General features: G+C 37.5%; 1 protein-coding gene across 1 annotated transcript in view; it reads left to right on the forward strand.

Annotated features, from left to right (window-relative positions):
• The window catches only part of SCTR (secretin receptor), a 98475-nt gene that overhangs the window by 12937 nt on the left and 64911 nt on the right, over positions 1-20627 (forward strand). Inside the window, exon 2 of the mRNA XM_090279332.1 lies at positions 11494-11614. Within this exon, the coding sequence (XP_090135458.1) occupies positions 11494-11614 (121 nt within the window). The remainder of the gene's footprint in view (positions 1-11493; positions 11615-20627) is intronic.

Below are 20627 nucleotides of genomic sequence, written 5' to 3' on the forward strand. Positions count from 1 at the left end.
TTTAAAATAAATGTTAGCAGTTCTTTCACCTTCTCTTGTCTCTTCCTCCTGTGAATTTTAAGTAAAATTGTATTTAACATTTATAAATTTAATAAGTATATAGGAATATGTGTATAGTACATACATGGCTATGAAATATCCGTCTCTCCTCCCCTTCTTGAGCTTAATTTAGATAATAAGAGGGCCTCTTTCCTATGCATTTTTTAATCCAGACATCTACCAATTGGTTGCTATACTTGAACACACAATCTTCCTAGCCACTCCCAGCAACCCTGAGGCCTCCCTTCCTTCAATGCTTGTCACCATCTGAAAACCATGGACTCAGTCTTTTCAGCAGAATACTGTTGCTGTCACACATCAATGGACACCACACATTTCTTTAGTTGGAATGCCACCACTGCAAAAAATTATCTTGATTTATTAAATTTTAATAAAAAGATCAATGGTAGAAAGAAATGTGGGCTTATCCACTTCACACCCATTAGGGTGGCTGTTAACACAGAGAAATAATAAGGGGTATGTGAGGATGCATAAAAATTTAAACCCTTGTGCATTGTTGATGGGAATGTAAAATGGTATAGCTGCTGTGGGCAACAGTTTGGTGATTCCTTGAAAAGTAAACGTAGAAAAAATAAGTACATAAACATAATATTACCATATGATGCAGCAATTTCACTTGTGGATATACACCTAAAAAAATCAGAAACAGGCACTCAGAGAGATATTTGTACCCCCATGTTCTTAGCAGCATTATTCACAATAGTTGACAAGTGGAAACAACCCAAATGTCCTTAACCAGATGAATGGATGAACAACAAGTGATTATACACACACACACACACACAATGGAATATTATTCAGTCTTAAAAATGAATGAAATTATAGATGCTGCAGCATGAGTGTGAAATAAGCCAGATCCAAAGGAACAAATACTGTATGATTCTAGTTATATGAACTATTTAGAATAGGCAAATTCTTAGAGTCAGAAAGTAGAATAGAGGTTGCCAGGGGCTGTGGGGGGTGGGGTGGGGCTATGGGAATTTAGTGTTTAATGGGGACAGAGTTTCTGTTGGGATGTTGAAAAAATTCCGGAGATGGATAGTGATGGTGGTTGTACAACATTGTAAATATACTTAATGCCACTGAATTGTATACTTAAACATGGTAAAAATGATACTTTTATGTTATATATATTTTACTACAATTTAAAAAACAAGAAATGCAGGATGAGAAGAAAACATTAAACTGTCCTCTGATTATTATTTTTCTATAGTCCCAGGGAAAAACAACAAAGAAGTTGAACTTTTCTTGGAAAGGGTGGTTCTCATTATACATGTTCCCTCATTTCTAATCTTGCCCCATTGCTCTCAAACTTCTTTGTGCAATACCCTCTTTCTTCACTCTCCAACAGTGCAAATTACCATCCAATTTTGGGAAACCTCACTCCCTATCTATTCACATTAATGCTGGCCTAGAATCTATTTCCCACCCTGTGTCAGCTATGCTGCATAACAATCACAATAATCTCAGTGGTAACAACAACAAATGTTATTTCTCTCAGTGTTTGCAACTGAGCAAGGTTTTGACTGATCAACCACGATACTGATGGTGACACAATCAAGGTACTGAACATTTCTATTACCAAGGATTCTTCATGGTGCCCTGTTAGAGTCACACCCCTTTCTTAACTCCTGACAACAAATATGTTCCCCATTTCTATAATTGTCGTTTCAAGAACGTTATATAAATGTAATCATTTAGTATGAAACATTTTGGCTGTCAAGAGGGTATAAAACCTGGTCTTTTACCCGTTGGAAGGTTGGTTTCTGAAATTGAGATCCCTGGGTAGACAACCTTGGTCACATCATGGGCCTTGCCCTTTCTGTTTCTCCTTATAGGGTTATTTATTTTATTTTATTTTTATTTTTTACTTACAGTTGACATTCAATATTATTTTATATTAGTTTCAAGTGTACAGCATAGAAGTTAAGCATTTATATAATTTATAAAGTGATTCCCCCCATAAGTTTAGTACCCACCTGGCACCATACACAGTTATTACAGTATTATTTACTACATTCCCTATGCTATACTTTACATCCCAATGCCTACTTTGTAACTACCAATTTGTACTCTTAATCCCTTCACCTTTTTCACCCAGCCCCCCAATTCCCCTCCCATCTGGAAACTATTAGTTTGTTCTCAGTGTCTATGAACCTGTTTCTGCCTGGTTTGTTCATTTATTTTGTTCTTTAGATTTCACATATAAGTGAAATCATATGGTATTTGTCTTTCTCTATATGACTTATTTCACTCACCAAAATACTCTCTAGGTCCCTATTGTTGCAATAGTAAGATTTCATTCATTTTTATGGCTGAGTAATATTTCATTGTGTGTATTTACCACATCTTTATCCACTTGTCTACTAATGTGCACTTGTGTTGCTTTCATGTCTTGTCTATTGTAAATATGCTTCATTTATCTTTTTGAATTAGTGTTTTGGATTTCTTCAGACAAATATCCAGAAGTGGACTTGCTAGGTCATAAGGTAGTTCTATTTTTTAGTTTTTTGAGGAGGCTCTATACTGTTTTCCATAGTGGCTGCAGCAATTTGCAACCCCACCAACAATGCATGAAGGTTCCCTTTACTCCATATCTTGCCAACACTTGTTATTTGTTGACTTTTTTTATGATAGCCATTCAAACAGGTGTTAGGTTTTAATTCTTGTTCTGGTTTTAATTTGCATTTATCTGATGATTACTGCCATCTTTTCATATGTCTATTGGTCATCTGTATGTCTCTCCTTAAAGAAATGTCTATTAATGTCCTCTGCCCATTTTTTAACTGAATTGCGTGGGGGTATTTTTTTGGTGTTAAGATATATGCGGTTTTGAGAGGTAAGAAGATGGCAGATGAGTGAGGAGAGGCTGCCCTTGCTTGCCCCAGAGACTGGTCTGTAGTTTCAGCTGAATATGGACAGAGAATCTGTTAACATCTGGATACTGGTGGGTGTTCAGCCTTGGCACTGCTGGCAGCAGAGGAGGCTGCCTTTGCATGACCTGTCTGATGAGGGTCGTGGAGGGGTCACGGAGGAGGCGTTAGTTCTGGCTGGCTTAGTTCTCTGAGCAGTGTCCAGAGGAGCACAAAGTTTTCTCAGTGCTCCTGGGTCTGCCCTGAGAGAAGTTGGAGGTGGAGATCCAGGCGGTGCCTATCAGAAGAGCCAGGAGTTGGCCAGGTGACATTTGGCTCTGGAAGGCTGGGAGCAGCATTCTTTTTGTGTGTGTGTGGCTTGTATTTTTCTTTATCTTTTTTTTTTAAATTGTATTAATTATTTATTGTGGATTGGGGAGGAAAGGCTAGGGTTGAGGCGAGATCCTTGAGGAGCGCTTTCAGGAGCCCACTTGCAGGTGTGTGCTTGGCCCCCAGACCCACCGCCCCCAGCAGAGCGCCTGCCTGGTGCAGGGGAACGCCCCCACAGCCAGCGGGGTGGAACACCCCTGGCCCACCCACCTCCAAAGAAGGGGACCACTACTGGCCTGCGCACACACCAGTGAGTGAATGGGAACGTCCCTGGCCCGCCCACCGCTGAAGCAGGGGTTCTCTACCAGCCAGCAGGCACACCAGCCAGTACAGTGGAAAGCCCCTGACCCACCCATTCGCCGGACCAGAGGATAGCTACCGGCCCCAGTGCACCTCAACCAGTGCAACAGACTGCCCCTGGCCCACCCACTGCCAGCGCAGGGGAATGTCCCTAGCCTGCGCAGTCCTAGTCAGCATGGGAGAATGCCCCTGGCCTGCCCTCCAGTGTGCAGAGGAACACTGCCAGCCTGCGTGCCAGCACAAGGGAACACCCACTCCCTGCCCCCCAGCCCTTGCACCCGCCCACCGCCACAACCTGCCTGCCAGCTGGCAGGAAAAAGGCACACTTACCATGCTAGACCTGGGCTGCAGCCAAAAGAAGGTGAAATGAACTAGAGGAGCTTTGGAAAATTTTGGATGCTGGTTCTAGTGAAAAAGCTAGAGGAGCAGCAGACCAGATCCCAGGGCAGACTCAACCTCAGTCCTACAGGAGAAATCTCATGAGCAGACTACTCCCCTCCAAGAGACATCAGCCAGAGGCAGCTCAACAACTGTCAGAAGTGGGCAGAGTGACTCTCAGTCAGCCAATTTAAGGGAATGACCCATGAAAGCGCAAAACAAGAAACAAAACGAAATACTACTAGAGAGTCCAAATAAAAGGCATAAAGGGCATCCCAAGAGCATCAAGTTAAGGAGATCAAGGAGTTTGCACCACTGAATCACACAGATTGCTACCACAGAAGGTCACACCACAAAGACAGAAAATAAAAGCAGATCAATCTAGGAAGCAGAAACAAACAAGACCAGCCACTCAAAATGGAGAGGCGGAATAACACGCCACCAAACAGGAACAACACCCCACCAAAAGGAAAGGAGGAATTCCCAGAAGGATGGACAGATGAAAGAGAAGTAAGCAAATTATCAGACCTGTAATTCAAAACAATAGTAATGAGGAAGCTCAATGAGCTCAACAAACTCAAAGAAAACTACAATAAACTGCAGAGGAACTACAAAGAACTCCAGGGAAACTACAAAGAACTCCAGGAAAGCTACAAGGAACTTACTGAGAACCACACCAGCATAAAAAAGGTCATAGAAAATATCAATAAGAACCAGGAAGAAATGAAGAATACAAATTCTGAACTGAAGAACACATTAGAAGCAATCAAAAGCAGGCTAAATGAATCAGAGGATCGGATCAGTGAGTTAGAGAACAACGTTGAAAAAAATTCCCAGACAATGCAACGAAACAACAACAACAACAAAAAGACTGAAAAAGAATGAAGAGGGTTAAGAGAACTGCAGGACAACATGAAACAAAACAATATTTGTATCAGGGGGATACAGGAAGGAGAAGAAGAGGAGCATGGGAAAGAAAACCTGATTGAAAAAGTAATGACAGAAAATTTTCCTAACTTGATGAGAGAAAAAGTCATGCAAGTCCAGGAAGCACAGAGGATCCCAATGAAGATGAACCCAAAAGGGCCCACTCCAAGGCATATCATAATGAAAATGGCAACATTCAAAGACAAAGAGAGAATTCTAAAGGCAGCAAGAGAAAAACAGCAAATAACATACAAGAGAGCTCCAATAAAGCTATCAACTGATTTCTCAACAGAAACACTATAAGCCAGAAGGGAATGGCAAAAAATATTTCGAGCAATGGAAAACAAAGGCCTACAACCAAGAATACTCTACCCAGCAAGGCTCTCTTTCAAAATGGAAGGTAAAATGGGAGTTTCTCAGACAAAGGAAGACTAAAAGAATACAACTCCACCAAAACAGCATTGCAAGAGATGCTAAGGGAATTCTTGAAGAAAAAGAAGAAAAAGAGAAAGGGAGAGGAACACAGGTACAAAGGGAAATGGATAAATACCTGTCAATAATAACCTAAGTGTAAATGGGTTAAATGCTCCAATCAAAAGACATAGGGTAGGAGAATGGGTATGAAAACATGATCCACATATAAGCTATCTACAAAAAACACACCTCAAAACAAAAGATTTACACAGACTAAAAGTGAAGGGATGGAAAAAAGTATTCCAACAAAATAGACATAAAAAAAAAAAAGCTGGGGTAGCAGTAATTATATCAGACAAAACTGATTTCACAGCATAGGCCATAAAAAGAGACAAAGAAGGACATTTCATAATACTTAAGGGAACAATCTATCAAGCAGATAATACCCTGGTAAATATATATGCACCCAACATAGGAGCACTTAAATATATAAGGAAAACCTTGGAAGACTACAAGAAGGATATCAACAGCAACACACTCATAGTAGGGGACTTTAACACCCAATTGTCAACAATGGACAGATCTTCAAAGCAAAGAAACACCAAGGATACTGAGGCATTGAACAACACTCTAGATCAAATTGACTTAGTAGATATACATAGGACTTTTCACCCCAAAGAAGCAAAATATACATTCTTTTCAAGTGCACATAAAACATTTTCAAAGGCAGACCACATGGGAGGACACAAAACAAGTCTCTACTAATTTAAGAAATTTGATTTTATATCAAGCATCTTCTCAGATCACAATGCCCCGAAACTACAAATAAAACTCAAAGAAAAAACTCAAAGACATTAAACTCATGGAGAATGAATAACATGCTATTAAGTAATGAATGAGTTAACAATGAGATCAAGGAAGAAATTAAGAAGTTTCTCTAAACAAATGATAATGAACACACAACAGCCCAAAACCTATGGGACACAGCAAGAGCAGTCCTGAGAGGAAAGTTCATAGCAATACAGGCATACCTAAAAAGGATAGAAGAATATGAAATTAAAAATTTAACCCTACAGCTCCAAGAACTAGAAGAACAACAACAAACAAAGCCCAAAGCAAGTAGAAGGAAGGAAATCATCAAGATCAGAGCAGAATTAAATGACATAGAGACTAAACAAACAATTCAAAAGATCAACAAAAGTAGGAGCTGGTTCTTTGAAAAGAGAAACAAAATCAACAAGCCTTTATCCAGGTTCATCAAGAAAGAAAGAGAGAGGACCCAAATAAACAAAATCAGAAATAATGGAGGATAAGTCACAACCACTACCACAGAAATACAAAAGACTGTAAGAAATTACTACAAACCACTGTATGGTAAGAAACTTGACAACCTAGATGAAATGGACAAATTTCTAGAAACATACTCTTCCAAAACTGAATCAAGAAGAAGCAGAAAGCCTGGCCAGACTGATAACAAAGAGTGAAATTGAAATAGTAATGAAAAAACTCCGTGGCACACAAAAGTCCTGGACCAGATGGCTTCATAGATGCATTTTCAAAACATTTAGGGAAGAACTAATGCCTACCCTTCTCAAACTATTTCAAAAAATCCAAGAAGAGGGAAGACTCCCAACTCTTTCTATGAAGCCAGTATAACCCTGATTCCAAAACGAGATAAAGACACAAAGAAAGAAAATTACAGCCAATATCACTGATGAACATAGATGCTAAAATCAGCAACAAAGTATTGGCAAACTGGATCCAGCAACACATTAAAAATATCATACACCACAATCAAGTAGGATTCGTCCCAGGGATGCAAGAATGGTTTAATATTCAGAAATCAATAAACAAAATACACCACATAAACAAAATGAAATACAAAAATTACATGATCATATCAATTGATGCTGAAAAAGCATTTGATAAAATACAACACCTATTTGCGATGAAAATACTCAGCAAAATAGGAATTGAGGGAGCATACCTTAACATAATAAAGGCCATATACAAGAAACCTGAAGCCAACGTTATACTCAATGGGCAAAAACTGAAAACATTCTGCCTGAGATCAGGAACAAGACAAGGATGTCCACTCTCTCCAATTCTATTCAACATAGTGTTGGAAGTTCTAGCCACAACAATTAGACAAGAAAAGGAAAAGGCATCCAAATTGGAAAAGAGGAAGTAAAACTGTCATTATTTGCAGATGACATGATAGTGTACATAGAAAACCCTATAGACTTCCACAAAAAAAACTACTTGGCCTCATAAATGAATTTGGCAAAATAGTAGGGTACAAAGTCAATATTCAGAAATCGAAGGCATTTCTGTACACCAACAATAAAATATCAGAGATAGAAACTAAAAAAAAATCCCATTTACTATAGCAACAAGAAAAATAAAGTACCTAGGAATAAACTTAACCAAGGAGGTAAAAGTCATGTACTCGGAAAGCTACATAACACTGAAGAAAGAAATTAAGGAAGATAAAAATAAATGGAAGCATGTACCATGTTCATGGATGGGAAGAATCAACATCATTAAAATGTCCATACTACCCAAAGCAATTTATAGATTCAATGCAATCCCTATTAAAATATCAGTGACATATTTCAGACCTAGAACAAGTACTTCAAAATTTGTATGGAACAAAAAAAGACCTCAAATAACCACAGCAATCTCGAGACAGAAGAACAGAGTAGGAGGAATCACAATACCTGACATCAAACTATACTACAAAGCCACTGTAATCAAAACAGCTTGGACTGTCATAAGAACAGACATATAGATTAATGAAACAGAATAAAGATCCCAGAAATAAACCCAGGTCTATATGGTCAACTAATATTTGACAAAGTGGAAGGAACATGAAAAGGAGTGAGAAGAGCCTCTTTAAAGGCATGGTGCTGGGATAACTGGACAGGGACATGCAAAAAAATGAAACTAGACCACCAACTTACACAACACACCAGAATAAACTCAAGATGGGTAAAAGACTTAAATGTAAGATGTGACACCATAAAAGTCCTAGAGGAAAACATAGGCAGGAGAATTTCAGATATCCCACATAGCAATATTTTCAACAATACATATTCCTAGGGCAAGGGAAATAAGGGAAAGAATAAACAAATGGGACTACATCAAATGAAAGTTTCTGCTCAGCAAAAGAAAGCATCAGCAAGATGAAAAGGGAACCAACCATATGGGAAAACATATTTGCCAATGATACCTCAGACAACAGATTGATATCTGAAATATATAGAGAACTTACATGTCTCAACACTAAGAAGACAGACAGCCCAATTAAAAAATGGGCAAAGGACCTGAACAAACACTTTTCCAAGGAGAATATACAGAGGGCCTGTAGGCATATGAAAGAATGCTCAACATCACTAGCCATCAGAGAGATGCAAATATAAAGCACAATAAGATACCACCTCACACTGGTCAGAATGGCCATCATCAACAAATCAACAAACAGCAAGTGCTAGCGAGTATGTAGAGAAACGGGAACCCTAGTGCACTGTTGGTGGGAATGCAGACTTGTGCAGCCACTGTGGAAAACAGTATGGAATTTCCTCAAAAAACTAAAAATGAAACTGCCTTTTTAACCAGCAATTCCACTGCTAGGATTATACCTGAAGAATCCTGAAACCCCTATTCAAAAGAACTATGCACCCCTATGTTCATAGCAGCACTGTTTACAATAGCTAAGTGCTGGAAACGCCCTAAGTGCCCATCTGTAGATGAGTGGATTAAAAAACCGTGGTACATTTACACAATGGAATACTATGCAGCAGAAAGAAAGAAGGAACTCCTGCCATTTGTGACAACATGGATGGAACTAGAGAGAATTATGCTTAGGGAAATAAGCCAGGCAAAGAAAGAAAAATATCATATGATATCACCTAATACAGGAGACTAATGACCAACACAAACTAATGAACAAAATTGAACCAGAGGCATGTAAACAAGGAACAGAGTAACAGTTATTGGGGTGAAGGGGGAGAGGCAGGAGGGAGAGAAGTAGGGTAAGTAGGGGAAGGGTTTAGTAAAGGAACTAGTATAAATAACCCATGGACATGGACAACAGGGTCGAGATTGACTGTGGGAAAAAGAGTGGGATGTGTTGGGGGGACAGTGGGGAGAAAAGTGGGACAACTTTATTAGAAAAATAAATTTTAGAAAAAAGATATATGGAGTCTTTATAAATTTTGGATATTAACCCCTTATCAGGTGTATCAGTGGTGTATATCTTCTCCCAATTGAAGGTTGTCTTTGTGTTTTGTTGACAGTTTCTTTTGCTCTGCAAAAGCTTTTTAGTCTCATGTAGTCCCATTTGTTTATTTATATATAAGAAAAAATATTGCTCAAAGCAATGTCTGAGATTTTACTGCCTATTTTATTCTAAAATTTTTATGGTTTCAAGTTCTTACATTTAAGTCTTTAATCCATTTTGAGTTTATTCTTGTATGATATATGGTGTGAGAAGGTGATCTAGTTTCATTTTTGCATGTATTTGTCTAAGTTTTTCAGCACCATTTATTGAATAGCCTGTATTTACCTTATTGTATGTTTTTGCCGCCTTTGTCAAATATTAATTAACTGTATAAGTGCGAGTTTATTTCTGGGCTCTCTATTCTGTTCCATTGATCTATATGTCTGTTTTCATGTCAGTGCCATGTTGTTTTGATGACTATAGTCTTTTAGTATAGTTTGTTGTCAGGTAGTGTGGCACCTCCTACCTTTTTCTTCTTTTTCAAGATTGCTGTGGCTATTCAGGATCTTTTATGGTTCCATATAAATTTTAGGATTATTTGTTCTGGAAACATGTCGCTGGTATTCTGATAGGGATTGTATCAAATCTACAGATTGATTTAGGTAGTATAGACATTTTACCAATGTTAACTCTTCCTATCCATGGTACAGGTTTTCATTTATTTGTGTCATCTTCAATTTATTCTCAATTCTTATAATTTTTTGAGTACAGGTCTTTTCCTTCTTGGTTAAATTTATTCCTAGCTAGTTCATGTTTTTTGATAATATCGTAAATGGGATTGTTTTCTTCATTTCTATTTCTGATAGTCTGTTATTGATGTATAAAAATGCGGCCAATTTCTGAATATTAATTTTATGTTCTGCTACTTTACTAAATTTATTATCAGTTTAAATAGTTTTTTGGTGGAATCTTTAGGATTCTCTCTATATAGTATCATGTCATCTGCTAATAATGACAATTTTACTTCTTCCTTTCCAATTTAGATGATTTTTACTTCTTCGTGTCTCATTGCTGTGGCTAGGACTCCAGTACTATGTTGAACAAAAGTAGTGAAAGTGGAAGTCCTTGTTTTGTTTCTGATCTTAAGGGAAACATTTTCAGCTCTTCCCCATAGAGTGTGATGTTAGCTGTGGGTTTGTCATATATGGCTTTTATTAATTTGAGGTATGTCCCTTCTATTTCCACTTTGCTGAGAGTTTTATAGGTTATTTTGAGAATTGAATAAGTCAATGTACGTGAAAGGAATCTGTAATATTATAATTCCATACTTTGTAGAAAGTAAAGTAGGAGTTAAGTCTAGTGCTTATTCACTTATTCATTCACACATTTTTTTTTAAGTCTCAGGTACAAATGAAAGAATGGAGTCATGCTTTGGAAATCTACTCTAGGAAGAGCTAAGAAGCCAGGACTATGTGCCAGTCCTTCCTCAGCTCTCCTTTTCAACTCCTCCCTTCAGTAGCTATTGGTCTGAGTTAGACATATGCTCTCTTCTGTAGGACAGGGAGATGATTACATGTAAGTTTCAAAGACCTTGTCTGAACCAAACTAAGCTTTTGAAACCTGAGAAACAAGCACAGTTGGAGTGGAATACAGTAAGTCCTACAGACTAGTAGTGAGGCGCCCAGAAACCAAAAAGCTGTTGGACTTGGAAGTCTTGATAAACTTAAGGGCAAGATTTGCAGTGGACAAGCTGCAGATTGTTTTTCTGAACTCCCTCCTAAAATTGGCTGCCTGTACCTCACTGTGGGCTAGGAGTTTCTTGTGAGCAGGTGCTTTGCCTTCCGGAATTTGAATCCCCGTTGTCTAGCCTCATTCTTGCTCACATTAAGTCCTTATGTGGTAGAATCAACTTACTTGCAGTGATGAACATTCTTGGTTTTGGATTTGCAGGTTGGAGCTCTCCCTCGACTATGTGATGTGCTACAGGTGCTTTGGGAGGAACGAGACCAGTGCCTGCAGGAACTCTCCAAAGAGAGGATAGGAGACCTAGGCATGGTGCAGCCAGCACCGGGTACGTAGCCCACCTTCATCCACTCCTGACATGGATTGAGTCCAGTCCCACTGTGTCAGGGGAAGTTTGTCTTCTGGACCAGGATGAGGATGTGGAGGGCTGAGCCAGCTGTATTCATTCAGATAATCAGCTGGAAGGAAGGGTCTAGAGTGATTCTGGGTATCTGTCCAAACACACTCAAAGAGCCAGAGCATCACCGTTCTTTCTTTTTGGGGGCTTGTGCACACAGCCAAGGTTTTTGTACCATTTGTTTGGTAAGAGTTTGGTGAGAAATTACTTGTCTAGGCAGTGTATCTCTCATCTATACGCTCACCTCCAATGCTAGTTTGATAAGTGAGGTAGTCAGAAAGGCAGTGTGGAGTCAGAAAAACCTCGGGTCACTGGCTGTGTAATCATGAACAAATTATTTAACTTCTGAGACTCAGTTTTATGGTTTATAAAGTGGCTGTGTACTTCAGAATTATAATGATACATAAGATAACATATGTTAAATACAGGTGTTTCAACAGTATTATTATTTCAATATTAATTATTATTACTAATTAAGATTTATAATATAATTAATTTGATATTTAAATTTTATTTTTAGTCCCTTATCTTCTTTGTTTTCCCACATCTAATGGCAAGGAGGGGTGGATTTAGAAAAAGTGTCCATACAGGTATTCAAATAAATACTTGTACATGTGTGTTCATAGGAACACTAGCTACAATAGCCAAGAGGTAGAAATAACCCAAGTGTCTGTCAGTTGATGAATGAATGGATAAACAAAATATGTGTACCTCCAATGGAATATTATTCATTTTTTTCAAAGATTTTATTGTTATTATATTATAGTTGTCCTAATTTTTCCCCCTTTGCCCTCCTCTACCAAGCCCACTCCTAACTCCCACAGTCAATTCACAAACCATTGTCCATGTCCATAGGTCATTCATACATGTTCCTTGACTAGTCCCTTCACCTTCTTTCCACCATTATCCCCCTCACACCTCCCCTCTGGCAGCTGTCAGTCTGTTCCATTTTTCCATGCCTCTGGTCCCATTTTGCTCATTAGTTTACTTTGCTCATTAGATTCCTCTTATAGATGAGATCATATGATATTTGTCTTTCACCCGCTGGCTTATTTCACTTAATGTAATATTCTCCGGTTCCGTCCATGGTATTGCAAAAGGTCGGAGTTCCTTCTTTCTTCCTGCTGCATAGTAATCCGTTGTATAAATGTACCACAATTTTTTGATCTACTCATTTAGTGATGGGAACTTAGGCTGTTTCCAGCACTTGGCTATTGTAAATAGCACTGATATGAACATAGGGGAGCTTAAGTTATTTTGAATTGGTAATTTGGGATTCTTAGGGTATATTTCCAGCAGTGGAATTGCTGGGTCAAAAGGCAGTTCATTTTTAAGTTTCTGAGGAAATTCCATACTGTTTTCCACAGTGGCTGCACCAGTCTGCATTCCCATCAAGAGTGCACCAGGGTTCCCTTTTCTCCACATCCTAGCCAGCACTTGTTGTTTGTTGATTTGTTAATGATAACCATTTTGATAGGTGTGAGGTGATATCTGATATCTCACTGTGGTTTTAATTTACATCTCTCTGATAGCCAGTGATGTTGAACATGTTTTCATATATCTATGGGCCATCTGTGTGTCCTCCATGAAGAGGTGTCTATTCTGGTCCTTTGCCCATTTTTTTATTGGATTTTTGTCTTCCTGGTGTTGAGTCATATGAGTTCTTTATATATAGGAAGATTAAACCCTTATCTGAGTATCATTGGCAATTATGTTCTCACATACAGTTGGTTCTCTTTTCATTTTGATAATGGTTTCTTTGGCCATGCAGAAGCTTTTTAATTTGATATAGACCAATTTGTTTATTTTTTCTTTTATTTCTCTTGCCTTAGGAGACATATTGGAAAAAATATTGCTGTGTGGGATATCTGATATTTTACTGCCTATGTTTTCCTCTATGGCTTTTATGTTGTCATGACTTATATTTAAAAGTCTTTTATCCATTTTGAGTTTATTCTGTTAAATGGTGTAAATTGGTGGTCTAGTTTCTTTTTTTTTTTTTTTGCATGTACCAGTTCAGTTTTCCCAACACCATTTGTTGAAGAGGCTATTTTTACTCCATTGTATGCTTGTGCCCACTTTGTCAAATATTAATTGACCATAGAGACCTGGGCTTATTTCTAGGCTCTTTATTCTGTTCCACTGATTAATTCTTCTGTTCTCATGTCAGTACCAGACTGTTCTGATTATAGTTTGATATCCGGTATCATGGTTCCTCTTAGTTTGTTCTTATTTCTCAAGATTACTAAGAATATTTGGGGTGGTTTTTAGTTCTATATAATTTTAAAAAATAGTTGTTCTAGATTTGTGAAATATGCCATTGGTATTTTAATAGTAATTGCATTGAATCTATAGATTACTGTGGGTAGTATGGACATTTTAATTATGTTAATTCTTCCAATCCATGAGCACAATATAAGTTTTCATTTATTTATATATTTCTCAATTTCTTCCTTCAGTGTTCTATAGTTTTCTGAGTACAAGTCTTTTACCTCCTTGGTTAAATTTATTTCTAAGTATTTGATTTTTCTTGTTACTATAGTAAATGAGATTTTTTCCTAGTGTCTCTTTCTGATAGTTCATTGTTGGTGTACAAAAATGCCCTCAATTTCTGAGTATTGACTTTTTAACCTGCCATTTTGCCAAATTCACTTACTAAGTCAAGTAGTTTTTTGGTGGAGAATATACGGTTTTCTATGTACACCATCATGTCATCTGCAAATAATGACAGTTTTACTTCTTCCTTTCCAATCTGGTTGCCTTTTATTTGTTTATTTTGTCTGATCACTGTAACTAGAACTTTCAATACTATATTGAATAGAAGTGGTGACAGTGGACACCTTTGTTTTATTTCTGACTTTAAGAGGCAAGCTTTAAATTTTGCCCTTTGAGAATGATGTTGGCAGTAGGTTTCTCATGTATGGCCTTTATTATGTTGAGGAATGCTCCCTCTATTCCCACTGTGCTGAGTATATTTATTATGAATGGGTGCTGGATTTTATCAAATGCCTTTTCAGCATATATGGATATGACCATGTGATTTTTGTATTTCATTTTGCTTATGTGGTGTTTTACATTTATTGATTTGTGAATACTGTACCATTTTTGCATCCCCAGGTGTGTGATCTCTTTAACGTATTGCTGGATCTGGATTGCCACTATTTTGTTGAGGATTTAGCAATTATGTTCATCAGCAATATTGGCCTGTAGTTTTCTTTCTTTGTTGTGTCTTGACCTGGTTTTGGAATTAGGATAATGGTCTCATAGAAAGAGTTTGGGAGTCTTCCTACCTCTTGAATTTTTTGGAATAGTTTGAGAAGGATTGGAGTTAGCTCTTCCTTAAATCTCTGGTAAAATTTGTCTCTAAAGCCATCCAGTCCAGGGTTTCTGTGTGCCAGGAGTTTTTTGATTACTGCTTCAATTTCACTGGTTTTTATTAGTCTATTCAGGCTTTCTTCTTCTTTTTGATTCAGCTTTGGAAGATTGTATGTTCCTAGAAATTTGTCCATTTCGCCCAGGTTATCAAATTTCTTGGCATATTGTTCTTTGCAGTAATTTCTTACAATCCTTTGTATTTCTATGGTACTGGTTTTAATTTTTCCTCTTCTGATTCTGATTTTATTTATTTGGGTCCTCTCTCTTTTTTTTCTTGATGAATCTGGTTAAAGGCTTGTTAATTTGTTTATCTTTTCAAAGAACCAGCTCCTGGATTCATTGACCCTTTGAATTGTTCTTTTAGTTTTTATGTCATTTACTTATGCTCTGATCTTGATTATTTCCTTCCTACTATTTCTCTCTGGGCTTTGTTTGTTCTTCCTCTAGTTCTCGTAGCTATGGGATTAGGTTGTTTATTTGAGATTCTTCTGTTCTTTTTAGGTAGGCCTGTATTGTTATGAACTTACCTCTCAGGACTTCCTTTGCTGTGTCCCATAGTCTTTGGGCTGTTGTGTGTTCATTTTCATTTGTTTCCAGAAACTTTTTGATTTCTTCCTTGAGCTTATTGTTAACTCATTCATTATTTAATAGCATGTTATTCCATCTCCATGAATTAGAATGTTTTTTGTTTTTTTTCCTTGAGGTTGTTTTTTAGTTTTAAGCCATTGTGATCCAAGAAGATGCTTGATATGATTTCAATTTTCTTGTATTTGTTGAGACTTATTTTGTGTCCTACCATGTGCTCTATTTTTGAAAATGCTCCATGTTCATTAGAAAAGAATGTATATTTTCTTCTTTGGGGGTGACAGGTTCTGAATATATCAATTAAGTCCATTTGATCTAGAGTGTTGTTCAATGCCACAATATCCTTGGCATTTCTTTGCTTCAAAGATCTGTCCATTGTTGACAATGAGGTGTTAAAGTCCCCTACCATGAGTGTGTTGCTGTCAATATCCTTCTTGAAGTCCTCCAAGATTTTCCTTATTTATTCAGGTGCTCCGGTATTTGGTGCATATATGTTTACAAGGATTATATATTCTTCATTTTTTGTTCCCTTAGGTATTATCAGTGTCCTTCTTTGATTCTTTTTATGGCTTTTGTTTTGAAATCTATTTTTTCTGATATAAGTATTGCTACCTCTGCTTTTTTTTCATGTCCATTTGTTTGGAATATTTTTTTCCATCCCTTCACTTTAAGTCTGTGTAAGTCTTTTGTTCTGAGGTGGGTCACTTGTAGATGGCATATATGTGGGTCATGTTTTCTTAGCCACTCAGCTACCCTATATCTTTTGACTGGAACATTTAATCCATTTACATTTAAGGTTATTATTGATAGATACTTATTCATTGCCATTCTTTCCCTTTGTACCTGTGTTTCTCTCTCTTTTCTTTCTCTTTTTCTTCATCTTCTTAAAGCAGCCCCTTTAGCAACTCTTGCTTGCTGGTTTGGAGATGATGTATTTTTTAAGCTTTTTTTTTTTTTTTTTTTTCTGAGAAACTCCTTATTTCAGTTTCTATTTATTTTAAAAGAGAGCCTTGCTCGTGGAGTAGCCTTGGTTGTAGGTCTTTGCTTTTTATTACTTGGACTAGTTTTTGCCATTCTCTTCTGGCTTGCAGTGTTTCTGTTGAGTAATCAGCTGATAGCCTTATTGGAACTCCCTTGTGTGTAACTTACCTGTTTTTCCCTTGCTGTCTTTAAGATTCTCTCTTTGTCTTTCAGTGTTGCCATTTTAACTATGATGTGTTTTAGAGTGGGCCTCTTTGGGACCCTCAGTTCTTCCTGGACTTACATGACTTTTTCTCTCATCAGGCAAGGAAGTTTTCTCTCATTACTTTTTCAAACAGGTTTTCTATCCCTTGCTCCTCTTCTCCTTCTAGTATCCCTATGATGTGGTTTTAATTGCTTCAGTAGCTCCCTTAAGCTCTCTTCATTCTTTTGAGTCTTTCCATTTCATTGCTCTGTCTGGAAATGTTTTCCACCTTGTCCTCCAGCTTGCTGGTTCAATCCTCTGCTTCATCTAGCCTGCTTTTAAGTCCTTCTACTATATTTTTCATTTTAGATATTGTATTCTTCATTTTCTCCTAGCTCTTATTGATAGTTTCTATGTTCTTTTTCATGCTGGTGTAGTGCGCTGTAAGTTCCTTGTAGCTTTCATATATATATATATATATATATATATATATATATATATATATATGTATATATGTATAAAGAGAGAGAGGAAGAGAGAGTAGGGTAAAAAAGAAAAGAAGAAATAAAAAGGAGCTAAATTTAAGAAGGAATTCCACCAGAGCAATATCAACAACAGAGCAAAGATTAATATAGGTGGATGGGAATAAGAGGGAAAAGAGAAAGAAAAAAAGCTTAAGAGCTGTCTAGAGGAAAGGGAAGAGATTTTGAGATTATAGAGGGACAAGAAATACTAAAAGTGAGAAATGGAAACCAGGTTAAGACAGGGAAAAATTGAAATTTAAAATGAAAAGAAGAAAAGGCAGGATGTAGGGAAAATGAAATAGGAGAGGAGAATGGTAAAATTTGAGACTTGAAAGAGAGAAATAGTGAAGATCTAGAAATAAAATTGAAGAAATGCAACAGTGACCACCATATTCACAACCAACAAGCAAAGATTAATAAAGGTGGAGAGAGAAAAAGGTTATTATAAGAACAGGGAAAATAATGTGAGATGACTAATGACAAGAAAAGTGGTTTTGAGAGACTGAAGGGGGAGAATTAGGAAGAATGCAGGATAGAAACAAGTCATAGCAAGAGAGTAAATAAAAGTTGAAACAAAAAGAAGGTAAAATTGATTAAAGAAAGGGAGGAGCAAAGTATAAGATTAGAAATAAACTATAATATAAAAAGTAGTGACCTAATAGGCACAACTTGAAGGACAAGAAATGGATATTAAAAAGCTGTGCAGGAGAGAAAATAATGCAAATCTTTAAGAAGATTGCAAATCTTTAAGAAGACTGGTGGAATTTGTCTCAGTAGAATCTAGTGTTTACCACTCTTTTCTCTTTCTGGATCAGCCTTTGGTGATGTCAGATTGTGTCCCAGTCTGGGTTTAGGCAGCCAGTTTGAGACTACCAGCGATCCACAATCTGTGGCTATTTCCTTCAGTTGTTAATCTACTCAATCTGTAATCAGCAGTCAGGCTTAAAAACCACAGGGTGGAGCAGAGTAATTCCTGTGGGTGGAGCTATTGCTTCCCCTCAGGCTGATGCCAGTTGGATGGGACTGCTCTGCCCAAGCAAAATGGCTCCTACAGTATGTGGGATGAGTCACCACAGGAATCCCATTGGCTGCATCCTCAGTTCTCTCCCCAAAGCCTCCATCCCCAAACTCTCCTCAAGCTTTTCCAGTCCTCTATGCCCTTCTTTGCTGGAGCCTAGGGTAAATGGCTACAAGTGAAATTTTGTGTGTTGGCCCTTTAAAAGGCTCTCCACCCCTTAAAAGGCTCTCTGCATCTTTATTTTTCTCTCTGGCAGACAGAAATCTTGCTGCTTTTCACAGCTGGATGTTATCTGGGTGCCTTTCTGGCTCTGGTACCGTAGGTTTCAGAGCCCAGTCCATTTCTAAGGGAGAATCCCCCACCACTGAAATATCCCTCTGGCACTTCAGCTGCCACCTGTGTGAGCCCAGCCAGTCCTCTTGCATTTTATTTGCACTCCATACCAGTCATGCTGTGATGAAGTGGCTTCCTCCACCTGTCTTTGGTTATACAGCTTCTCTCCAGCAACCACTCAGTTGGTCATTCCAGATGACCTCTCTATAATTCAGCTGCAATTCCAAACTGGTCCTTAGAGGAGGTCAGCACACTTCTCACTTACTCCTCTGCCATCTCGGATCCCCGAGGTTTTATTTCTGGGCTCTCTATTCTGTTCCATTGGTCTACAAGCCTGCCTTTATGCCAGTACCACATATTTTGATTATTGTAGCTTTGTAATAAGTTTTGAAATCAGAAAGTGTGAGATCTCAAATTTGCTATTTTTTCAAGATTGTTTTGGCTATTCCAGGTCTCTTGAAATTCCATTAAAATTTTAGGATAGTTTTCCATTTCTGCAAATAATGCTAAATACATACATATATACATACATGTTAAGTAAAATATTTTGATAGATTGCTAAATCTGTATATCACTTCAGGTAATATTGACATCTCTAACAATATTGAGTCATCAAATTCATAAGCACAGATGTCTTTCCACTTATTGTGTCTTCTTTAATTTCTTTCAGTAACATTTTGTAGTTTTCACATTGGTTAGTTTATTACTAAGTATTTTATTCTTTTTGATGCTATTGTAAATGGATTTGTTTCTTTAAAAAAATTGTTTCACACTACTTCATTTAGGAGGTTTCATTTTCACTCCTCAATAGATTTTATGTGTTTCTCATATTCTTCTTTACTCATTGGCTCCTCTAGTTCTTAAGGGTTATTCAGTATCATCTTGATCAGCCAACCATCTTCATAACAAGATTTGTCGACAAGTCCTGGATTTTCTGTAAGAGCTTCACTAATATCAGTTACTTTTGACAGAGGAGAACAGAATTCACTAAAAGCTTTCACACTTTTCAAAGTACCAAATTCATCCTGTTTGTTCAGTTTTCTCCCAGTTTCAGGCGGACTACAGTAAACACCATTTCCCAACACTTCCTGTGCAATATTGCTCAATTTTACTGTTCTAATACTATTTTCTGTTGTTATTCATTCATGTTTCTCTGTGAATTTACCCACATAGAGCAGACTGGAGCTTGTGCACAGTGTCCAGGTGATGGTGTCCACCCTTAGGCCCAGGGATGGTGGGCAGGGTGTCGCAGGCGCTGCCTAGGCAGTGTGCAGATAACCATCTGCACATTCTGTGCTGCTTTCAGCACCTTGTTTGCTGGAGTGTGGGGCTTGCTGCACAGCTCCTCTGCCACCTCAGCCACTGGGGGAGAGGTGGGGTTAGCCCCCTGGATTTGTTTCTTAATTTCTTTTTCAGGTTGTTCCTCATTAGTGCATAGAAATGCAACTGCTTTTTGTATGTTGATTTTGTATCTATCCTGCAACCTTGCTGAATCCATTTATTAGTTATAACAGTTTCTTCTGTGCAATATTTAAGGTTTTCTACATATAAGATCATGTCATCTGCAAACAGAGATAATTTTACTTCTTTCCTTTCAATTTGGCTGCCTTTTATTTCTTCTTCTTGCCTAATTGCTATAGATAATACTTCTAGTACTACACTGAATACAAGTGGCAAAAGCAAGCATTCTTGTCTTGTTCTGATCTTACAGAAAAAACTTTCAGTCTTTTACCACTGAGTATGATGTTTGCTGTAGGCTTTCATACATGGCCTTTATTATGTTGAAATAATATTCTTTTGTTCAGAGTTTAAGTTTTTTTAAGTCATGAAAAGGTGTTGAATCTTGTCAAATGCTTTCTATGCATCAACTGAGATGATTATGTGGTTTTTGTCTTTCATTTGATTAAAATGGTATATTACACTGATTGGTTTTCATATATTGAA

This window comes from Furipterus horrens, unplaced genomic scaffold, assembly GCF_987537825.1.
Source record: "Furipterus horrens unplaced genomic scaffold, mFurHor1.1.pri manual_scaffold_1, whole genome shotgun sequence".
Lineage (NCBI taxonomy): Eukaryota > Metazoa > Chordata > Mammalia > Chiroptera > Furipteridae > Furipterus > Furipterus horrens.